The sequence below is a fragment of the Microcebus murinus genome, chromosome X (assembly GCF_040939455.1).
Source record: "Microcebus murinus isolate Inina chromosome X, M.murinus_Inina_mat1.0, whole genome shotgun sequence".
Lineage (NCBI taxonomy): Eukaryota > Metazoa > Chordata > Mammalia > Primates > Cheirogaleidae > Microcebus > Microcebus murinus.
Window position 1 is genome coordinate 22,334,099 of NC_134136.1, and position 24,085 is coordinate 22,358,183.

Sequence of the window (24,085 nt, forward strand, 5' to 3'; positions counted from 1 at the left end):
ATGATTTCTAAGGCAGACAGCATTCGGTTTATTCAAAAAACCTTTTAACATGTCTTGTGCAGTGAGTTAATCTGTCACACTGATAAAATAAGTCCCTCATACTCCTGCTCCTCTTCCTGTACATATAAGCTTTTATTTAATTAAATTTGAAATAGCTTGCTTCTGCTTTGCATTTCCTCTTCATATTTGTGGTACTGCCTTTCATGCTTTGTTCTTTGCTGACATAAAATATTTATCAACATATCATCTAAGAAGATTGGTTCTCCACAGCAGATACCCAATATGTTGCACCACATGGAAAATGTCTCTTCTTGTTTATTCCTAAACTCTATAGCCAGATTCCCATATGTCAGGTTTATCTATTGATATTTGAAATGTAAAACTAAATATTTCTGTGGGTAGCAATTATGTATGGATGCTGCCATTAAATACTAAATTTTAAAATAATCTAAACTAAAAAGTAATCATAGTTCATTCCATATCAAGCAAACATGGATTTGGGTTTTATTTCATTCTTTTGTCATAATGGAAAAATAGGTGTTCAGATACAGTTATTTTTTCATTTTTCTTCAATATTATGTCCTAAATACTTAAAAGAATAACATTGTCTTGGGACTATTGTTTTTAGATATGGCCTATAATTTCAAAGTTCATTCCTTTCCCCAAATATTAAAGTACAACATATTAATAACTAGTTGGTTCTAAGAATGAAAATTTCTGCCAAAACTTGTGTTCATTCTTTGTCACAAAAGTCCCAATAAAAATACATTAGAGACAGAATATAAAATATAGAAGTTAAATCAAGTCTCCAATCCTTTCAAATTGCTAGTGTGGTACTACCATTAAACTGGCATCAATTCACTGTGATTATAAGGAATCACAACTTTAGCAGGCATTAGCATAGCATATGAAAATATGAAAACATATTCGTAAAGAAAATTATCAAGTCAGATTGCATTTCCAACAACATACATTCTCTTTCAAATATTTTATCTACAAAAACATGTGATATATAAATATTAATATGTATATTATAAAACAATCAAATTATTTGGAATTTTATGAGTTGTCCATCCAGATGCATCTCTCTAAATTGAAACAATAAGAGAAAAAATACTGTCAATAAATAAACTTCACTATTTTTATCATTCTGTAGAGAATTTTAAAGTGAAATTAATACAGCATTGCTTTTGGAGATCTATATAATATTTATGATAGTGAAAGTTATTGAAATTAGTTTATATTTCTTGGATTTTTTTAGAAAAATATTCTTTCATGTAGAAAAACATATCAACCTCTGCCCAAAATAAACTTGAGAAAGATATTTTTGAAACGGTTATGATATGGTCTACTTCCTTTTCTGGATTCCTATTACATATACTACTTGTAATAGGAAATATAAATGAGGGGACTTCAGAAAAGTTCATGGATAGATGGCATAAAAGATAAAAATAAATAAATAAATTTTATTTCTCAACATAAGCTCCATGAAGTTCAAGACACTTTTGTACACAATGATACCAGCCATTTAGTTCATCTCCAAAGAACTTAAGGGCCTAGGAATTTAACTATGTCAATGTAGACTTTTTTTACATTATTAGCTGAAGAACGATGGATACCTTTCCAGGTTTTTAAAGATTAGCAAACAAAAAGAAGTGAGTATGACCCAAATCAGGACTGTAAGGTGGATGCCTAATAATTTCTCATAAAAACTCTCACAAAATTGTCTTTGTTTGATGAGAAGAATAAAGTAGAAGCATTGTCGTGGTGAAGTACTCTCTGGTGAAGCTTTCCAGGGCAATTTTCTGCTAAGTCTTTGACTGACATTTTAAAAACACTCATAATAAGCAGATGTCATCGTTCCTAGGCCCTTCAGAAAGTTAACAAGCAAAATGACTTGAGCATCCAAAAAAACTGTCTTTGTTCTCAGTCCACTTTTGTTTTGACTGGACCACTTCCTCCTCTTGGTAGTCATTGCTTGCATTGTGTTTTGTTTTCAGGATTGTACTGATAAAACCATGTTTCATCTCCTGTTACAATCCTTTGAAGAAATGCTTCCAGGTCGTGTTCCTATTTGTTTATAATTTCTATTGAAAGCTCTGATCTTGTCTGCAACTGATCTGGGTACAATGGTTTGGCACTCATTGAGTGGAAAGTTTGCTCAGCTTTGATTTTTCAGTCAGAATTGTGTAAGCTGAACCAATTGAGATGCCTGTGGTGTTGGCTACTGTTTCTATTGCTAATCATCAGTCCTCTTCAATGAGGGTACAAACAAGGTTAATTTTTTCCTTGCAAACTAATGTGAAGAGTCTGCCTCTGTGAGCTTTACCATCAACATAATCTCTGAAAACAAGTTATACATTTGTAAACTGCTGATTTCTTTGGGGCATTGTTCCCATAAAGTTTCCTTAAAACATCAGTGATTTCACCATTCTTCTGAAGGTTCACCGTAAATTTCATGTTTGTCCTTGCTTTAATTTTAACAGAATTCAAGTTACTTTGAGAGTAGCTCTTTTCAAACTGATATCATTTTCTTCTTAGTGTCTCAAAGTAGATCCTGTTCAAACATTTTATAACAAGTTAGTATGATTTATTTTGGTATAAAAATTTGAAATACTCGTATAGTTTTTTCATATAATAGACATTTTTCATAAACTTTCTGAAGACACCTCATATAATGCAGTTTTAATATAAATATAGATACGCATATAATATATTATACATATTAATCATTCTCAAATGAAATCTCCTTGTCTCCAGGATATGCCCCAAGTTGCATGCAAAGACTAATATTTTTATCAAGGCATATAAATATACACAAGAAAAAAATACCCTATGACACTCACAAAACTGATTTACACTCATGAAATAATAATTTCAAGTGTTTCAGTAACAATCATTTCCTGATATCATGTCAACTTATGCTATACAGAGAATTTAATTACCTTTGCTTTTCTTTACACTGTAGTGGATTTTTAAATTAATTTATAGTAGAGCCAACAGGTTGGTGAAAATGTGAGGGAAAAATCAAAAGATTTTTATTCTATAAAGAATCTTCTTGGCTGGGCGCAGTGGTTCACGCCTGTAATCCTAGGACTCTGGGAGGCAGAGGAGGGCAGATAGCTCAAGGTCCGGAGTTCCAAACCAGCCTGAGCAAGAGCAAGACCCATATCCACTAAAAATAGAAAGAAATTAATTGGCCAACTAAAAATATATAGAAAAAATTAGCCAGGCATGGTGGTACATGCTTGTAGTCCCAACTACTTGAAAGGCTGAGGCAGAAGGATTGCTTGAGCCCAGGAGTTTGAGGTTGCTGTGAGCTAGGCTGATGCCATGGCACTCTAGCCAAGGCAACAGAGTAAGACTTCATCTCAAAAAAAAAAAAAAAAAAAAAAAAAACAAAAGAAAAGAAAAAGAAAAAAGTCTTTTTGAAAGAAAGTTTTATTATATCATAGTCCATGTCTCTAGATATAATTAAGTTTTATATCTATTATTTTTCTATGTGCACAGCTCAAAAAGTTTTGCTGACAAGGCAGCCAAAGCTTAGAAAATTGAATAAACTGCACTTAGCCAGTCGTAGTGGCACAGGCTTGTAGTCGTATCTACTCTGGAGGCTGAAGCTAGTAGGATCACTTGTGCCTAAGAGTTAAAGGTTGCAGGGAGCTATGATCATGCCACTGCATCATAGCCCAGGTGACAGAGCGAAACCCTGACTAAAAAAAAAAATGGAGTAAACTTATTAAAAGAAACTCATATTAAACTTCACAAAGAAGAGATTAAAACATTTAAATCTTTTAATAGTAAGGATTGTACACTATTATCTTGAAGGCATGTATTTCGTCTGCATTAAATCATGTAAAAGGACATGCTTTAAAAATCAATTGCTCTATAAATCCAAGACTAGATACACCATGAAGTCCTATTTCAAAATGGACTGAATTTAGAATTCATCCACTCAAGAACAGGTTGAGTATTAAATGGTGTGAAATATTTGAGATCTGCAATTGTTTTAAACATTTTGGATAGCTCAGAAGCAGATTTCAGAAATATTGATTTCTTAGTATTTTCTTTGCCAAACTGAAAAAAATAATGGAGTCAGCCCTCAAGATTTTGCTTTTGGAATTTCTCAATGTCATTAAATTTGTATATTATCATATATGCTTCATGTACCTCTCAAAGCACTGTCATAAGGGCCATAGTATGAATTTTCAATGGACCATAAAACCATTTTTATTGCCATGTTTACTCTTGCGAAAAGTTCACAGTCCTTCATGATTCACTAATTTGAATTACCCTTTGGGAGTCAGCATAATTTTTAAAAAGTAATCTTCTCTCTTGTGAGGATTCAAGATGGCTGACCAGAGATACCAGCTGCCAGATTGTCTCAGTAAGAAGGAAAAGTTTTAGATGAAAGAGAACAAACAAACAAACACATATAGATTGGATGTAATTCTGAGGAAAGGGTACCAGAACCTATAAGACACTCCATGGGAAGAAGTTGCAGAGCAGAATAAGAAAGAACAAAATATCAGCAAAGATCAACCCCTGAGAGGTTTGGAGTCCAACAAAAATGGTAGGAGGAGCAGTTTGTTTCTCCCTCCCTCACATCTCTGACAGCAAGTTCCTGAGCTCCTGGAGAGACTTTCTACCCTCCTGAGCCTAAAGCCTGCTGCCACCAGTGAACTGAGAGTTTCTTGAGGACAAAGCACCAGGATCCCAGCCCCCCTGTGGTGCTTCCTATCATCACAGATGTGAGCCAGGATGGTGGGTGCCATATTGCTTTTCTGCCCACTGTGAGCCTTTGTTCTCCCCAGCAGGTTTCAGTTCCCCAGGTTTTGTCTTGCTTATTCCCATACAAACATTTCCCAAGTCTGGGCCAGACTGTGGGAGCCATAGGAGTCCAGTGGGTCCCAGGGAATCTGAGTGATTCCAGAGCCTAGACATTCCAGGCAGGCTGCCTTATGACAGGAAGGACAGAGATGTCCAGAGTGCTAGCTTGCTTCCATCCAGACTCTTTTCCTCTCTTTCCCCTCCCTCCACCTACAGATGCTCAGACAGACGATTGAATCACCACACCAAGGCTTCCACAGATAGTGGGGCTCAAACCTTACCTCTTAAGGTCCTACAGCAGACTGAAGGTTGCTGAGACTATGAGATCCCTGCTCACCATCCCTCCCTCGTGCTGCTTGCACAGCACCTCCATCAGAGCAGGGCATACCCTGAAGTGGAGGGGCATTAAACCTGATTAAGCACCTCATAGACAACTGGGACCAGCATGCTTCTGCCTGGCCTGGTCAGGGATTGAACTTTAGGGACCTGGGAACGGGACCACAGGCCAGATCCTGTACCCTCAGGTTTTACTCATGTTGCTTGGGTGCACAGAGGAGAGATTTGTGAATAACTTCTGTAGGTAAGGGACCCCACCCTATAGCAGGACTGAGTGGAGATTGCAGTGTGAGTCCTAGCCCCTGCACACTGGTGGAGCACCCTTCCTCCCATAGGAAAGCCACACTTGCAGCCCAGTCTGGGATTGTGGGCAGGGAAGCTCCTTAGTACATAGCACAATTGTGGGGGAGCTCAGGTAGTTTGAGCTCCCACCTTCCAGGAGTTGTCAGAGGGAAACAACAGAGTAGAGGAGTGGGAAGAAGAACACAACACACTCCTGACAGCCAGTCATGCCTCCACAAGGAGACTTTCTGGTTGGGTGGGGCCACTTCAGCTCCTCCCCTGACAGCTTTATATAGAAACTAGGAGCAGACCTTTGACCTGAGCAAAACAGCTACCTTAACAGCTTTTGTGGAGCCTGAGGGCAAGCTCACACAACCTTGCCATGCCCATTCTCACTCCCCCACCTGCCATTGCTGTGGGAGAGAATAAAGTCTCAACTGGAAGTCCCAGGGCCTTACCCACCACCCGGAGCATTTGAGGGCTCCTCTTGAGGGACCAGAGCTGGTCACAGGTCCCAAAAATGACATTGCCGCTTATTCCTTCTGGCAAGTGACACCTACTGAAAGGGAGGCCAATTTCCATGAGTTTTATGGCATTTACTGACTCAGTCATACAAGGCATGATTGATTATCACCCATAAGCAGCACCTACTATCTCAGAGATTACATTGGGCATGTCAATACAATTCATACTGTTAAGAAGGCCCCAGGTCTGGGGATAGAGAAAGGATTTGAAAGACCTCCACCCTCCCTCATCAAAGAGAGACAGGCAATCTGTCCACTCACATAGCTCACCACTGCTACAACCTACAAACAGCTATTAGTAACAATTAAAAAAAACAGCACAGTAAGGGTATCCATAACCAAGGAATCCATCCAGAACCCAGATTGCCATAAAGGCACTCATAACAAAAGCCAAAGGTTCTTAAGAAACATATGCTACAAACACACTCATAGGAGTGTGTCGGGGAGGGAAGTCCAATCTAAACAAAAGAAAACCCCCAAATAAGAAGCAACAGCTGCTCCAGATGAGAAGGAATTAGTAAAAGAGCTATGAAAATATGAAGGATCAGAGCAAAAGGACACCCCAAAAGGGAACACCATCTCTCTAGTAATGGGCACCAACTAAAATGAAAATATTGAAATGACAGATAAAGAATTTCAAATATAGATGTTAAAGAATCTCAAAAAAATACAATCAAAAATGGAAAACCAACTGAAAGAAACTGGAAAAACAATTCAGGAAATGAATGAAAAATTCACAAAAGAGATAAACATTAAAAAAAATGGAACTTCTGGAAATGAAAAATTCATTTAAGATAATGCAAATCACAGTGGAAAGTTTTGAAAATAAACTAGACCAGGCAGAAGAAAGAGTCTCCGAGCTTGAAAACAACTCTTTTGAGTTGTCAGGCACTCAAAAATAAAGGATAGAGAATGAAGAACAATGATCAAAATCTACACGAAATATAGGATTATGTAAAATGGACAAATATAAGAATCATAGGCATCCCTGGTGGTGAAGAAGGAAATGCACAAGGGTTGGAAAACCTATTTGAGGAACTAATTGAGGAAAACTTCCCTGGTTTTGCTAGAGATATAGACATTCAGGTACAAGAAGCTCAAAGAATAACTTGCAGATTCATCACAAAGAGGCAATCAATAAGACACATCTGAATGGCCAAACTCAACATGAAGGAGGAACTTCTGTGAGCCACAAGGTGAAAACATCAAGTAACTTGCAAAGGAAGTTACTTTGTAACAGTAGGCTAACTGCAGACTTCTCAACTGAGACCTTACAAGCCAGAAAGTATTGGGGTCCCATCTGAAGTCTTCTTAACCAGAACAACCTAGAGCCTAGGATTTTGTATCCTGTAAAACTAAGTTTCATAAATGAAGGAGAAATAAAGACTTACAGACAAGCAAACACTGAAGGAATTTGTCAAAACCAGATGTGCCCTGCAGGAAATACTCAGAACTTCATTATACATGGATCAGCATAATAGTCACCCACCCGAGTAAAGCCACCCAAAAGCTAATGCTCAGAGATGATATAAATCAACAGCACAAGAGTTAAAACAAAGCAATAAGGTACTACCCAACAGGATGAAAAGAACAGCATCCCATATATCAATTCTATCAAATAATAACAATGGTTTGAATTTCCCACTCAGGAAAGACAGGCTGGATTAATGGATAAAAAAAATACAAGCCAATTATATGCTGTCTCAAAGAAAAACATCTAATGCACAAGGACTCATACAGACTCAAAATGAAGGAATGGAAAATATATTCCATGCAAATGAAAAGCAAAGGAAAGCAGGTGTAGCCATTATCATATCAGATAAAATTGACTTTAAATCAGTAACAGTACAGAAAGGAAAGGATAGTCATTATATAATGATAAAGGGAACAATTCAACAAGATAATATAAAATAATAAATATTTATGCACCGAACACAGGAGCACCCAAATTCATAAAGCAAATTCTACTAGATCTAAGCAAACAGATAAACAGCAACATTGTAATTACTAGGGATTTCAACACTCCACTGACAGAACTGGACAGATCATCCAAGCAAAAAATAAAGAAAGAAACACTGACCTTAAATGAACCTCGAGAACAAATGGGTCTAAGAGACATGTACAGAACATTACCCAGAAACTACCAAATATACATTCTTCTCATTAGCACATGGAACATTCTCCAAGATTGATCATATTTTAGGCCAGAAAAAATGGCTCAACAAATGCAAAAAAATTGAAATCATACCATGTATCATCTCAGACAATAGTGGAATAAAATTAAAAATCAACTCCAGGAGAAACAGTTCTAGACAAAGTCATAAAAATTAAACAACTGCTGCTCAATGATTATTGGATCAATAAGGAAATTAAGATGGGAATTAAAAGATTTTTTGACCTGAATGACAAAGGAGACACGAGCCATCAAAATCTATAGGATTGAACAAAAGCAGTCCTATGGGGAAAATTCATATTCTTAAATGCCTACATCAAAAAGATAGAAAGTTCACTAACTAACAATCTAATGACGTGTCTCAAGGAACTAGAAAAGGAAGAGCAAACCAAATTGAAAGCCAGCAGAAGAAAAGAAAAACTAAGGTCAGAGCAAAACTAAATGAAATTGAAAATAAGAAAATAATAATAAAAAAGAAAGTTAATAAAGAGAAAGTTGTTTTTTGAAAACATAAACAAAATTGATAAACATCTTGCAAGATAAACTAGGATTTGGAAGATAAAGGCCAAATAAGCTCAATCAGAAATGAAAAGGAAGATACAAAGGAAGGTACAACTAGTACCACAGAAAGACAAAATATCATCTGTGAATACTATGAAAATCTCATCTGTGAATACTATGAAAATCTATATGCACATAAGTTTTAAAACACAGAGGAAATGGACAAATTTCTTGAAACACACAGTCTCCCAAGATTCAATTAGGAAGAAATAGAACTCCTGAACAAACCAATAATCAGCAATGAAATTGAAGCAGCAATAAAAAAATATTCCAACAAAAAAATAGCCATGGAACAGATGGATTCACAGCCAAATTTTACCAGACGTATACATGAGAGTTGATACCTATTCTGAAGAAATAATTCTATAACATTGAGAAGGAGGAAATCCTCCCTAATTCATTCTACAAAGCCAGTATCACCTTGATACCAAAGCCAGGAAAAGATACAAGAAAAGAAGAAAAGTATAGACCAATATTCTGCATGAATATAGTTGAAAACATCCTGAATTAAATAGTAGCAAACTGAATTTAACAGTATATCAAAAAGATAATCCACCCTGACCATATAGGCTTCATCCCAGGGATGCAAGTATGGTACAACATATGTAAATCAATAAATGTGATTCGTCACATAAGCAGAAGTAAAAACAAACATCATATGATCACCTCAATAGATGAAGAAAAAGCATTTGACAGTCATAATCTTTCCTAATAAAAACCCTCAACAAACAAGGCATAGAAGAAACATATCTCAAAATTATAAAAGCCATATATGGCAAAACCACAGCCAGCATCATACTGAATGGGGTAAAGTTGGAAGCATTCCCACTAAGAACTGGAGCAAGACAGTGAAAAGGATGCTCACTATCACCATTTCTATTCAACATAGTGCTGGAAGTCCAGCCAGAGCAATCAGGCAAGAGAAAGAAATAAAGGGAATCCAAATTTGGAAGTATGAGGTCAAATTATCACTATTTGCAGACATTATGATCTTATGTCTAGAAAACCTCAAAGTGTCCTTCAAGAGATTCTTGGAATTGATAAATAAATTCAGCAAAATATCAGGTTATAAAATCAATGTACACAAACCAGTAGCATTCCTATATACCACTAACAGCCAAGCTGAGAGTCAAATAAAAAAACTCAATGCTATTTACAATACCTGTAAAGAAACGAAAATACCTAGGAATATACTCAATCAAGAAGGTGAAAGATCTCTACAAAAAGAATTACAAAACACTGGAGAAAGAAATTACTGATGATACAAACAAGTGGAATAAACATATCATGCTGATGGATTGGTAAAATTAGCATTGTTAAAAACGTGCATACTACCCAAAGTGATTTACAGATTCAAGAGAATCCTCATCAAAATACCAACGTCATATTTCACAGATCTAGAAGAAATAATTCTATGCTTTGTTTGGAACCAGAATAAAGCCTGAAGAGCCACAGCAAACTTAAGCAAAAGGAACACATTGGGAGGAATCATATTAACAGACTTCAAATTATACTACAAGGCTATGGTAACAATAACAGTATAGTATTGGCACAAAAATGGATACATAGACCAATGGAACAGGATAGAAAACCCACATCTAAAACCACCCATATACAACCAACTGATCATTGATAAAGTAGACAATTATATACACTGGGGAAAAATCCTTATTCAATAAATGGTGCTGGGAAAATTGGATAGCCACATGCAGAAGAATGATATAGCATCTATATCTCTCACCCTTCATGAAAATTAATTCAAAATGGATTAAAGACCTAAATGTAAGGCATGAAGCCATAAGAATTCTAGAAGAAATTAATAGACATTTATGAGATATGTCAACTAATTTTACTGTATGGGCCTGATTTCTATTTTAATTTAATAAATGAAGTGTAAAAAATAATTTATGAGATAGTTGGGAAAACTTTAAGAACTGATTAGATATTTAATGATACTAAGGAATCTTTAATTTATAGATATAATAATGTAATTGTGGTTGTATATCAAAAATAAACTTTATGTTTTAGAAATACATGTTGAAATATTTATGGAAGAAATATGATTATCTGAAATTTATTTCAGTCATGGGTGGATTCATTATTCAAAGTTGTTTCATGAGCAAATGGGTTCTTGATACTGCTTTCTCTATCTTTGCTTATATAAAATTACTAATAAAAAGTTGAAAAAAAAAAGAATTCTAGAAGAAAATGTTGTAAAAACTCTTCTATATATTCTCCTAGGCAAAGAATTTATGAAGAAGACCCCAATGGCAATCATAGCAACAACAAAAATAAATAAGTGGGACTTGATTGAATTAAAAAGCTTCTGTGCAGCTAAGAAAATAATCAACAGAGAAAATAGAAAACCTACAGAATGGGAGAAAATATTCACAAGTTATACAACCAATAAAAGACTAATACCGAGAATCTATAAAGAACTCAAGCAAATCAGCAAGAAAAAATCAAATAGTCCCATTAAGAAATGGGGAAAAATACGAACAAAAGCTTCTCAAAAGAAAATAGAGAGATAGGGGGCAAGGGCAACATATGTAACTTAAACATGTGTACCCCCATATGCTGAAATAAAAAATAAATAAATAAATAAATAAGAAGATAGACAAATGGTCAATAAACATATGAGAAATCGCTCAATGTCACTAATCATCAGGGAGATGCAAATCAAAACTAAAATGTAATATCACTTTACCCCAGTCAGAATGGCCTTTATGAAAAATTTGAAAAATAATACATGCTTATGTGGATACAGAGAGAAAAGAATGCCTAAACGCTGTTGGTGGGACTTCAAATTAGTACAACCTCTATGAAAAACAGTATGGAGATTCCTCAAATAACTAAAAGTTGACCTGCCATTTGATATAGCAATCCCACTACTAGATATTTATCCAAAGGAAAATAAGTCATTTTACCAAGAATATACCTGCATTCAAATGTTTATTGAAGCACAATTCATAATTACAAATGTGCAATCTAACCAAATGTCCATCAATTTATGAGTGGACTAACACAATGTGCTATATGTGTACCATGGAATACTACCTAGCCATGAAGAATGATGGCTTAATGCCTTTTGCAACAATTTGGATGGAACTGGAGACCCTTATCCTAAGAGAAGTATCTAAAGAATGGAAAAACAAACACCACATGCACTCACAATTAAATTGGAACTTACTGATGAGTACGCATCTACATACAGGGGAGTAATACTCAATGGACATTAAGCAGGGGATCGGGCAGAGGAGGGGATGGATGAAAACCTGCCTAATGAATAGTGACAATGAACACTATCTGGGTGACAGGCACACTTTTATCCTTGACTGAAGCCTTACAAAAGTGATTCTTGTAGCCAAAAACTTTTGTACACCTGTAATATTTTAAAGTAAAAATAAATATATCTTTTCTCTTTAATACCGAAACTAACTCAGAAGGATTTGAAATTAACATTTGTGTTCTTAGAACAGTTGGACAATGTGATTAGTGAGTTCAGATTGTCTGGAGAAAAACAGGTACAAAATAATGTAATCATGTAAGTCATTTTGTCTAAGATATCCAGTTCTGTACATATCAGAGTTTTTCTTCTCTTAATTGTATCTGGCAAAATAATTATTATGATTGGCTACATTTGCTTTGTATTGTTTTGAACCATTTAAAACAGTAAGAATAGATTGTGAGATGGAAATTTTTGCCTTTTTCTCTTCATAAAAAAAGCTAAATTACTAATTACTATTTTCAATAGGTATTTTTTTAGACCAGCCAAAGCAAGATTTTAAGTTTTAAAATTTAATCTTTTTTATTATTCTGCCCTTGTCAGTTAGTGTGTACATGAAGAGGCAAATTACATTTGATATATCTAAGTTGGAATTTTCCAAAATTATATTCTAAAAACACTGATCTTTTGATACTCCCTGCAATAACACTTTTCCTTGAGCACACAGCTTTGGGTACACGTACTGTTTCCATATCTTGGAAATAATCAATAAATGGTAGCATTTCATAGTGTATGAATTATTTGGTAATAAAAACATGAATTCTAATTCTACTTCTTCCTCTAACAAGTTGTGTGAGCCTTAGGCAAGTCGTTCCATTTCTCTTGACCTCATTTCTGCATATGTATACTGAGGATATTGAATCAGATGATTTTCTAAGAGCCCTGGTCATTGGCCTGTCCATTTATTTTATCCTAGATAAAATTTACATTGTGCCTCCATGCTCTTTGAAGTGCATGGACACTATTAACAAAAAATGACCTATGAAAGTGCTATTTATTATAGTGCTCCCAAATATTTCCTCTAAATAAAAGGGCAGAAAATACAGCCAATGGCTTGTAAAATAGAAAGATTTTATGATGAATTGGAAAAATGAATTAATTTCAGAAATTGAAGAAGATATACAATTCCAGACTATGAAGGAAAATGAGCCATTTGGTATTATGGCACAGCCTGAGTTTGGTTAAAATAAATTCTGTTAATGTAGAAAATGGCGATTTGATATTGAATGAAAATGTTTTAATTTTTAAGGTTTTAGGTATTTCTATAATAAAGCCAACCCTATGACTTTAGCTGTTCTCAGTTTTGATGTGAATATTTCTTTGACATAGTAGTAGCCTAACTTTTATTGAAACTCAAGACACAGAGGAATATAGATGGAAAATTTAATATACTGGGATGAAGAATTTATTTTATATTTGGAACATTTCTTTCACTGTAAATAAGATGCTCATTATATTAATCACCTTGCAGCTTTTGTGTTTGTAGTCTTAACCTTTCACAAAATTTGAATAGAAAATTTAATTTGAGCTTCACTATTTTTGTGATTCAGACTCTATGCAATCTACGTAAGTACAATAACACCACAGCTTATTACTTTTGCAATCAATAGGAGATGCACTAGGGTGATTTGAATTATACAACAAGAAGAATTAGATTTTTTGACATATTTTGTAGAATGTTTTAAAATTAGCATTACTCAAAGAAAACTAGGTATTGGTCTATTAATTTGGCATTACAGTCTTCAAGTGCATTGCTTTTATTTTTTTTCATACCAATTCTGCTATATTCTGTGACCTTCAGTATAAACTGCTGTGTGGCTTGGCACAAGAAAATAAATGAGGAACTTGTTCTCAACAGTTAGCCAATAATAACTTAGAATATGTGTCAGGTTTTAGATTAATTGAACCTTGATTTCTTAGATTTTTCTCCATATTAGGAAGTGTTATAAACATTTTAATGTATATCATTAAGGAAGAGATATATGTATAGTGATAAATGTTTATATAATTATTAACTTTCAATTGACTCTAATGGCAAAGATATTTGGTTATTTTTTATTTTGTTTTTTTATTTTTATCTTTTTTTATTTCAGCATATTTATGGAGGTACAAATGTTTAGGTTGTGTATATTGGCCTTGCCCTCCGCACCCTGAGTCAGAGCTTCAAGCATGTCCATCCCCCTGACGGTGTGCATTACACTCATTATGTATGTTATATACCCATCCCCTTGTCCCCATCTGCCCAACACCAGATGAATGTTATTCCTATATGTGTACTTAGGTGTTGATCAGTTCAAACCAGTTTACTGGTGAGTACATGTGGTGCTTATTTTTCCATTCTTGGGATACTTCACTTAATAGAATGAGCTCCAGCTCCATCCAGGATAATACAAGAGGTGCTACATCACCATTGTCTTTTGTAGTTGAATAGTACTTGATGCTATACATATACCACATTTTATTAATCCACTCGTATATTGACGAGCACTTGGGTTGTTTCCACATCTTTGCAATTGTGAATTGTGCTGCTATAAACATTCGAGTGCAGGTGTCTTTTTCATAGAGTGACTTTTGTTCTTTTCGGTAGATGCCCAGTAATGGGATTGATGGATCACATAATTGGTTATTTCTAAACAAATGTCTTTAAAATGTTTTCAATTCTTATTTGCCCTAAGAAATTATGACTTTTATTTCATAATGGCTTCATTAAAGTAGCTTTATTATATGACTTTAAAAATCATACATGATAAAACAACTGCAACTCTTACTTCTTTATTGAAGTAAATGGCAATTATAGATTGGTGTATGATACTTAATCAACATACATTATGCCAACACTCTCTATGTTGTGGTGAACTCTGTTGATCTTTAAGCTCTTCAAGCATTATGTATTTATTGGTAATTCTCTTAACCATGTATTTCTAATGCATATTGAGTAGTTAAATATTTGCGTTGGGATTATAATGGAGATATTGAAATATGTGTGTATGGGATAATATAACATGTTTTATATTGTTCTCATGATACATTTCAGTAATATCTATGCAATCCAAATAGTTTTATACCTTAAAATATGTGTTTCCTTCATTTTGTAGTAAAAGATACCCAGTTATTTCTATTGTTTGAATTTATCAATTTAGATATTTTCTGAGGTCATAAATTTAGAAAATTAATCTTAAAAACTCAATTATACTCAAAATAAGCATTTATGCAAACATAAATTTCTATATTATTATTGAATATATTGTACATAATGATATCAGGGCTATTAATTGTGTTTAAATGTATTAATTAGTAAATTTAATCACAGCATATTTAATAACATGTAAATAATTTTCTTGTTAAAAATTAATTTAACTTGTTAGATGCATTCTTCTATATTATTAAAAGTATGTTTTAAGGTACACATAAATCATATTATGTACATAATCATTAATAATATAATATTTTGTTGTATTAATTAGTAAAAACTTCATTTCAGTCGTAATGATTCACATACACTCTAGTACCTCAAAGGATAAGGACTGTGTTTATCTTGATACTGCAAAAATCTTGAGCAATGTGGATGCTTAAAAATGTCAATAAACATTTAAGCCTTAATTAAGAAACATTGAAATTTAGAGAAACATTTGGAGATGATCCCTTATCTTATCACAAATCCTAATAATTATATTGAATGTATCTCTTAATTGCTGTTAACATTTAATAATATATATACTGCCTCAGAATGGAAAAATGTTTCCCTTTTTTGACTATATTTTATGTGATGAATTCAAGAGTTCCTTTAGAGTCAGTCTTTAAATATTGTGCAGAATCTGCTTATTGTCCTGAATTTTAACTAAAATTGATCAATTTTTGACCTTGGTTGTTTATAAAACAATTTTCACTTTTCAGTTTGGGAACTGAAGGTCTCCAATTGATTGTTAAAGTGTATTTGTTTTCTTTTTTATTGTTGTCATACCACTTGTCACTTGTTTTTCTACTTTTACGTTCACTTCCATACCCTTACAAATAAGCCCCCACCCATCATGTTTCTTTTTTTTTTTTTTTTTACCTTTTCAGTAACCAAATTAGAAAGAAATTTGATCATGAAGGTCTAGATCACACTGAAATTGCAGTTCTTTAAGATGCAAAGCAAGTATTTTATTACTTCTCTTCCTAACACAATCTTACTCTTTTCACTTGGTATGTTTCAAAATGCTGCATTTAAATATTACAAGTTTATTATTTATTTTAATAATAAATTAGAATATTTTGTGTGTATGTGATTCTTATCATTGAAGTAGAATCATCATTTGAGGGGTGGAGAGTTATAGAATTCTATTTAGAAGATCAATCCTACATAAAGTATCTTGTAAAAGCACTGTTTTTTTCATATTTTATACTTCAGCTTGTATTACCATTAAATTACATTGCTTATAGATGAAGTTCCTTATGATGAAAAATAAATGTCCTGTGTATATGTCAATGACACAAAAATATTGCACAATGCTCTCTCATTAATCCTTATTACTGCATAGAAACATTACTTTCACCTCCATTTTTCTGTTTATTTCTCACCCACTACTTCTCTCTAAGCATTTCATGTCTTTGTTTTTTTTTTTTTTAAAACTCTGCCAGTTGGGCCTGCTCGAGGTTCAGTTGTGAGAGACCTCTTTAAAAATATGCTCTTTCTGAGCTCTGTTGGGACAGATTTTTAGCTAGCTGTAAGCTGTGCCATGAGGTCTGTCACACAGAGACTTTACCCAGTTGTTTTGGGCGCTACCATCTACCCCAGATTATGAGGGTCATTTTGTTCTTCTAAGTGAGCATGTCATTGTTAAATTTTTTTTTTATTTCGGCATATTATGGGGGTACAGATTTTAAGGTTTCAATAAATGCCCATTTCCCCCCCTCCCCCCACAAGTCTGAGTCTCCATCATGACCATCCCCCAGATGGTGCACATCTCACTCATTATGTATGTATATACACGTCCCCCTCCCCCTCCCACCTGCCCAATACCCTATTACTGTAGTACCTATGTGACCACTTAGGTGCTGTTCAGTTAATACCAATTTGCTGGTGAGTATATGTGGTGCTTGTTTTTCCATTCTTGGGAAACTTCACTTAATAGTATGGGTTCCAGCTCTAACCAGGAAAATATAAGATGTGCTATGTCACCATTGTTTCTTAGAGCTGAATATTTTATTAATCCATTCTTGGATTGATGAGCACTTGGGCTGTTTCCACAGCCTTGCAATTATGAATTATGCTGCTATAAATATTCAAGTGCAGGAGTCTTTTTTGTAGAGTGTCATTGGATCTTTTGGGTAGATGCCCAGCAATGGGATTGCTGGATCAAATGGTAGGTCTACTTTTATCTCTTTAACTTATCTCCATATTGCTTTCCACAGAGGTTGAACTAGTTTGCAGTCCCACCAGCAGTGTAGGAGTGTTCCTCTCTCTCCGCAACCACGACAGCACTTATTGTTTGGAGATTTTTTGATAAAGGCCATTCTCACTGGGGTTAAGTGATATCTCATTGTGGTTTTGATTTGCATTTCCCCGATGATTAGAGATGTTGAGCATTTTTTCATATGTTTGTTGGCCATTCTTCTGTATTCTTTAGAAAAGTTTCTGTTCAAGTCCTTTGCCCAATTTTTAATGGGGTTATTTGATTTTTTCTTCCTGATTTTCGTGAGTTCTAAGTATATTCTAGTTATCAGTCCCTTATCGGATGCATAGGATGCAAAAATTTTCTCCCATTCTGTAGGTTGTCTGTTTACTTTCATGACTATTTCTTTGGCTGTGCAGAAGCTTTGTAGTTTGATCATGGCCCATTTATTTATTTTTGTTGCTGCTGTGATTGCCTTTGGGGACTTCTTCATAAACTCTTTTCCCAGGCCGATGTCTAGGAGAGTGTTTCCAACTTTTCCCTCTAGATTTCTAATAGTTTCATACCTTAGGTTTAAGTCTGTTATCCAGCGTGAGTTGATTTTTGTGAGAGGTGAAAGGTGTGGGTCCTATTTTAGCCTTCTACAGGTGGCTATCCAGTTTTCCCAGCACCATTTATTGAAGAGGGATTCTTTTCCCCAGCGTATGTTTTTGTCTGCTTTGTCAAAGATTAGATGGCTATATGAGGATGGTTTTATATCGGGATTCTCACATCTGTTCCACTGGTCAATATTCCTATTTTTGTGCCAATACCATATTGATTTAATTACTACAGCTTTGTAGTATAGTTTGATATCTGGCATGTTAATGCCTCCCATTATGTCTTTGTTTTTTTATATTCTAGTTTTATTCAAAATAGATTTTTAAACAAGTTCAATATGTTTATTTTTTAATCTTTTATCTTTAATGCATATTATTAAATATATCTTAAAATACACTAGTGACCAGAAAATTATTTTCCTGTTGGCTTTAAAATTTAACAAAAATAAACTTGAAAGTCATTTATCAAGATCAATACATATTTAGGCTTTTATAGTAAACATAATTATTTTGATTAAATATAGACTTTACTACTTGTTCCAGATTAATCATGATTTCATAGTGTTGTGAAGGATGTCAGTTAATAATGTAAGGCCTAAATTTATTTAGAAAATGTTGATAATGGTCTCTAATCCCCCATGTTCTAATTGTATGAAAAAATAAGAAATTTTAGTTGTGAAGACAGTTGTAGCATAGAAAAAGTTTCTTAAACATTGGTAAGAATAATCCTATTGGACTATTCTCATGCTAGAGTCTATTGATTTTTTGTCTTTCCCATTACTATTTTCACATCAGAATTCAGGGGCAGAGCAAGCTGTTAACACAAAAACAATATTTTTCCTTATAGTACATTTCCAGTAAGAGGTTCCATGAGAGCAACTGGGTTTTCAGTAGAGGACTGTACTTTGCCATCACAGTCAATGAAGCTAGAAAATCTGAGTTCTTGCAAAATGCTGAATTCAAAAACACATTGCCTATATGGAATGGACCAATCATGACTTCCTAAGAGGCCAACATATTGCATAGGCATGGTCTGATTCTAGAAAAACATGTTACAGAAGACAAGTTTATGGACTTTCAGTCCTTATGCATCTCGTTCATCACATTCTCTATAAAATGAAGTTGAAAATGCATTGTAATTTACGTTTATTTAAAGATGCTAATATAATATATTGGAAATAAGAGAAAATATTTATTGTGTTTAACTTTATTAAAATCTCTTTTTAGCTTTCATTCCTGGACTAAAGAAAGGTACAGTAAAAATCAACACAAATCATAACCATGATGCATGTTCCATCTTAAAATGAATTGCTGATTTGTGTTTATTTTAAGAAATTTTTTCCCATTTTGCTTCTCATCAAACATCGAAATTTCAACTGTTTGCTTTGAATACATTTTTAATATGTTTAAAATGAACTAGTATCTAGAAAGGACATTCAGTTAGTTAGATATCTTTTATACACAGCTGCTTTTTCTAAATTGTGTATCATCAATCTTTAGACAGAAAAATTAATATGACCCTAAAATAATTTATTTGGCTTATAGTAGTTGTTTTCAAATTACTTATGAATTTAATTGTCTATTTTTTTCCTCTGACAGTGTAAGCATTTTCAACATTTTGTCTGAGGAGACATTAAAGATATAATTGTACTTTTCTGTACTTTTATTTCAATTTATTCTATAAACCATATATGCTATATAAATTTCTAACAAAATAATCCAAGTTTACATGCTTTGAAAATAATATGTAAGATGCATTTTCTTTGGCAAATTACATTGTATGTACTACATGTGAATATACTATGTTAAGGTTGATAGACAACAAATTTCTTTTTGTATAAGCAATCAGTTAAAATGTATAATTTTTTTGTGTTGGTAAAATTTTAAAATGCTACAGAATATTTTAATTTTCAAAACATATTTGCACTCATTGTGTATTTGCACACTTTTCTTTGTTGTTTACTATATACTTGGGGATGGCTCTGTCATATTGCTTCATTGCTATTTATAATAATAATTTATTTCACTTCATACATTTTTATTTTAAACTATAATTTATAATCCATTAAAACTTTGATGAAATAGAAATAGCACTTAAAGAATAAATATTTTTGCAATTAGCCATAAATCTATATTGTTATATAAAAAGATTTAATCTTTAATTTTGACATATCAGCAACACTAACAGCATATACTTCATTATTTTTTGTTTTGCAAATGTTGTCATATGTTACTTTGGACTTTTTACATTGCACTGGAGTAGTTCTCTTGTGATCTTATATAATTAGTTCTAATATTCATGATACATATTTTACCATCATCTAAATAATAGAATTTCAAGTTGAATGATTTATCCCCCTTGAAAGTCTTGAGTATTCAACTTTTAACTGGGTAATTTAGGTAAAAGTAGATGCATTGCAGGTGCTTTTCATTTTGTCTCTTTCCTTCTTGTTGGTTTTTAGGTATCCCCTGATAGTATTAAGGAATTACAAATATCTAATAATTGTGGGTACTCATTTTGTGTTTGTCATACAAAGTCAAGGTGTTTTGATCATAACTCTTCAGAAGTATAGTGAAAAGAGTATTTGAATATGAGTCATGGTATCTTGAGATCTGATGACAGTCCTATACTTGACTATATGTATATACTTAGCCAAGTCATTTAATCTCATAGAATCTCCACTTTCTTTGTTTTCCTCATTTAAAAATTGCAATAATTGAGCATTTCTGAAGCATGATAATATAACAATAACAAAACCCAACAATAGCTAGTATTTGAGTATGTATTGTGTTCTAGACACTTTTCCTTATGATTAATTTGCAAGTTTTTAAATATTTACAACACTTCTATGTGTAGGATCTATTATTATTCCCCTTTTATCAGTGGTGGAAACTGAGGCAAATAAAAGTTAAATAATACAGGAATTCATTTGATAAACTCTAAAGCACTATGCCTTTGTTAGACATTACCATTCCTTAGATTATTTGAACCTTCATTAGAGCACCGTTAAGTAAGGATAATTGCAATTAGATTCATATTTGAAATTTTGGTCTTATTAAATATTTATTTAGTATATTCATAATGCAGTTGGGATCTGACTCTAAACTACACTGAAAAATCATAGTACCTTTTATTATATTTTATGACAATGTTCATATCACATTTTGTATGTCCACTTTCCATTACCAGCTCATTTGAGTATACTTACTATTATTTACCTCACATGGTATACATTCTTGGGCATATTTCACATAATTAAATGTTCCTGCATACGAAGAAATAGCTCTCTGTTACTCTAATAATAAATTAATGAAACTAGGATCATTTCATTCAGTCAACTTTTCTATTGAGGGCTGACTGATTTCCATGGATGGCATTTTCTAAAATATGTAGGCTTTTCCTCTCATGGTAAATTAGATATATGCAGGCAAGAACTTAGTAGTAAGAAAATTATTTCTACTTCTGGAGATGCCCTACTTGTCATCAAAAAAGAAATTGCAAATATATGCTTGTAGATCCATTCAGGTCAAATTCTTCTGTACTTACTCCTGAGGAAAATACACATTGATAAATTAATACTTTTCATTGTATTTGTTTGCAAGTGCACTTCCTTCTTTTTTGAATATGTTTTAATATTAATATAAAAGCACAAGTCTCAGCTGCATCAATTACATTTTCTGCTGTCATTGAAGTCTAGGGTTTGTAACCAGTAGAATGTCAACTCGTTTGTTTATGTGTAGTTATTTGTCAGTTGTCTATAGTAATGCTTCAGTTATACAAGCTGTCTCTCGGCACATGCTTACAGTATTTTATAAGGCAACGTTTACCCTTTTGGTCCTTAATTAATAACATTCAAGGGTACATTCTTGAGCTGGGCTTCCATAGTTCTTGTTAGTATTCAAAGATTAGCTATAATAATTTAGGAATTCATACTTTAGACTTGAAATGTTGAATATGAGCCAGGGATAACTATTTAGGGACGAGGATATAGGGGAGAATTAGGTTAAGGCAGAAGTATCTAGGAAAGACTTGGGAAATGGGTTCTCTCTCAGCCAAATGAATCACCTCACCTACTACTTAGTTAATAAGAGTTTGTGGATATAAAACATAATTCATCGTTATGCGTGAGAGATGTGGAATTTTTCATGTGTCAATTAGTGAGAAAAGTAATGTATTCTCACAGCATATATTTTTTCATAGGCAGAAGTTAATGAAAATGCATGTGTTTAGTACCAAGTGACAAATTTATGGCACAGGGCACAACATTAATCCCTTTATGCTAATTTAATATCTCCCTAAATTCTCAGACCAAAGGATTAAATCAATATGAGGTTTTGTTAGTTTTGTTTTAGATTACTAATAGACTCTAACATGTCATAGAAAAATATTTGTGGAAAGGATTGTCTTATGAAGCATTATCATTTGGATATTTTAGCATCTAAAATTGTCTTCTTCAGGTAACATGACAAATTTATTTTGCCATACTCATTATATATTAAGTGATGACACATGGAGCTAGAAAAAATGTGCCTTAAAATAAAATGTAATTTATTGCTTTTCAATGTTTTCTTCACAATCAAGGAAAAAATAAGCAAAATTGATATTATTTATCATGCAAAAATAGACTATAGAAGTAAAATCAGTATGTTTTTGAGGCAAAATAGTGTTGTTAGAGTTAGAAAATGACTATAGTACTGCAATGCTGCCATTCTGTTATGAACTTTTGGTATATTAATAGCCTTAGAACAATATATAATCTGTGAAAAGAAAATGCATTCTTTAAACTTCATGTTCTAGGTTTACATTATTTATTTTTTAATACATGTAGGTGAAATAAATGGCATTGCTAAGTGACATATTACTCAACTACTTATTAGCAAAATGTGACACAAAAGTTTAAATGAGTCATAAACATTATGAAAGTTCAAGTACTTATTTTTGCTATAGCTAATTAGAATGATAATCCTCATTTCAAAAAGCATAATGTTTAAGTACATATTTTTAATTATTATAGGTACATAATTGTATATCTTTATAGGGTACATGGGGTGTTTGATTCAGGCATACAATGTAAATTAATCAAATCAGAGTAATTGGGATATCCATTACCTCAGGTATTTAACATTTTTTCTCTGTGTTAGGAACATTCCAGTTCCAATCTTTGGGTTATTTTAAATTATACCCTAACTTGTTGATTATAGTCACTTTGTTGAGCTATCAAATGTTGTGCATTCTATCTAACTATATTTTTGCACCCACATAAGATCCTCACATTATTCCCCCTCCCCACTATACTTCCTACCCTCTGGAAACCTTCATTCTACTCTCTGTCTGCATAAGATCAATTGTTTTTAATATTTAGCTCCCATATATGAATGAGAATATGCAAGATTTGTCTTTCTCTGCTTAGCTTATTTCACTTAACATAATGTTCTCCAGTTTCACACGTTATTGCAAATGGCAGGATTTCATTCTTTTTTGGGCTATATAATATTCCATTATGTATATGTACCACAATTTCTTTATGCATTCATCCATTGATGGACACTTAGGTTGATTCCATATCTTGGTTAGTGTGAATACTGCTGCAATAAACATGGGAAAGCAGATCTTTTTGATATACTGAATTCCTCTCCTTTGGCTATATACCTAGCAGTGGAATTTCTGGGCCATATGATAGTTCTATTTTTAGGTTTTTGAGGAAACTCCATGTCATTTTTCATAGTGATTGCACTAATTTACATTCCCACCAACAGTGTACTAGGATTCTCTTTTCCTCTTACATTATCATTATATTGCCTCTATTTGACTGACAGAGCAGAAAGAACAAATATTATTTTTTTTAGTTTTATTATTAGATATTACATAAAAATATGTTTATTCAATTACAAATAGCAAGAAAAATTGTGTATTATATCTCAATATATCACCTATGTGAGAAAAATATTGAAGTGTCATTACTGAATGACAGCCTTTAACATAAAGAAATACTTCTGATATAATTTATTATAAGATACATACATCCTCATAAAATTTGTTTAGACTAGTTAAATAGTACTCTTAGTATTATTACATGACAATCTATGTTAATAATATAAGCAGTGAAGTAGAGTAAACA

General features: G+C 33.1%; 1 protein-coding gene across 1 annotated transcript in view; it reads left to right on the forward strand.

The window, feature by feature from the left end:
• PCDH11X (protocadherin 11 X-linked) overlaps positions 1-24,085 on the forward strand; it is an 859,890-nt gene that overhangs the window by 673,829 nt on the left and 161,976 nt on the right. The window contains exon 7 of the mRNA XM_075999346.1: positions 19,194-19,217. Coding sequence (XP_075855461.1) covers positions 19,194-19,217 — 24 coding nt within the window. The remainder of the gene's footprint in view (positions 1-19,193; positions 19,218-24,085) is intronic.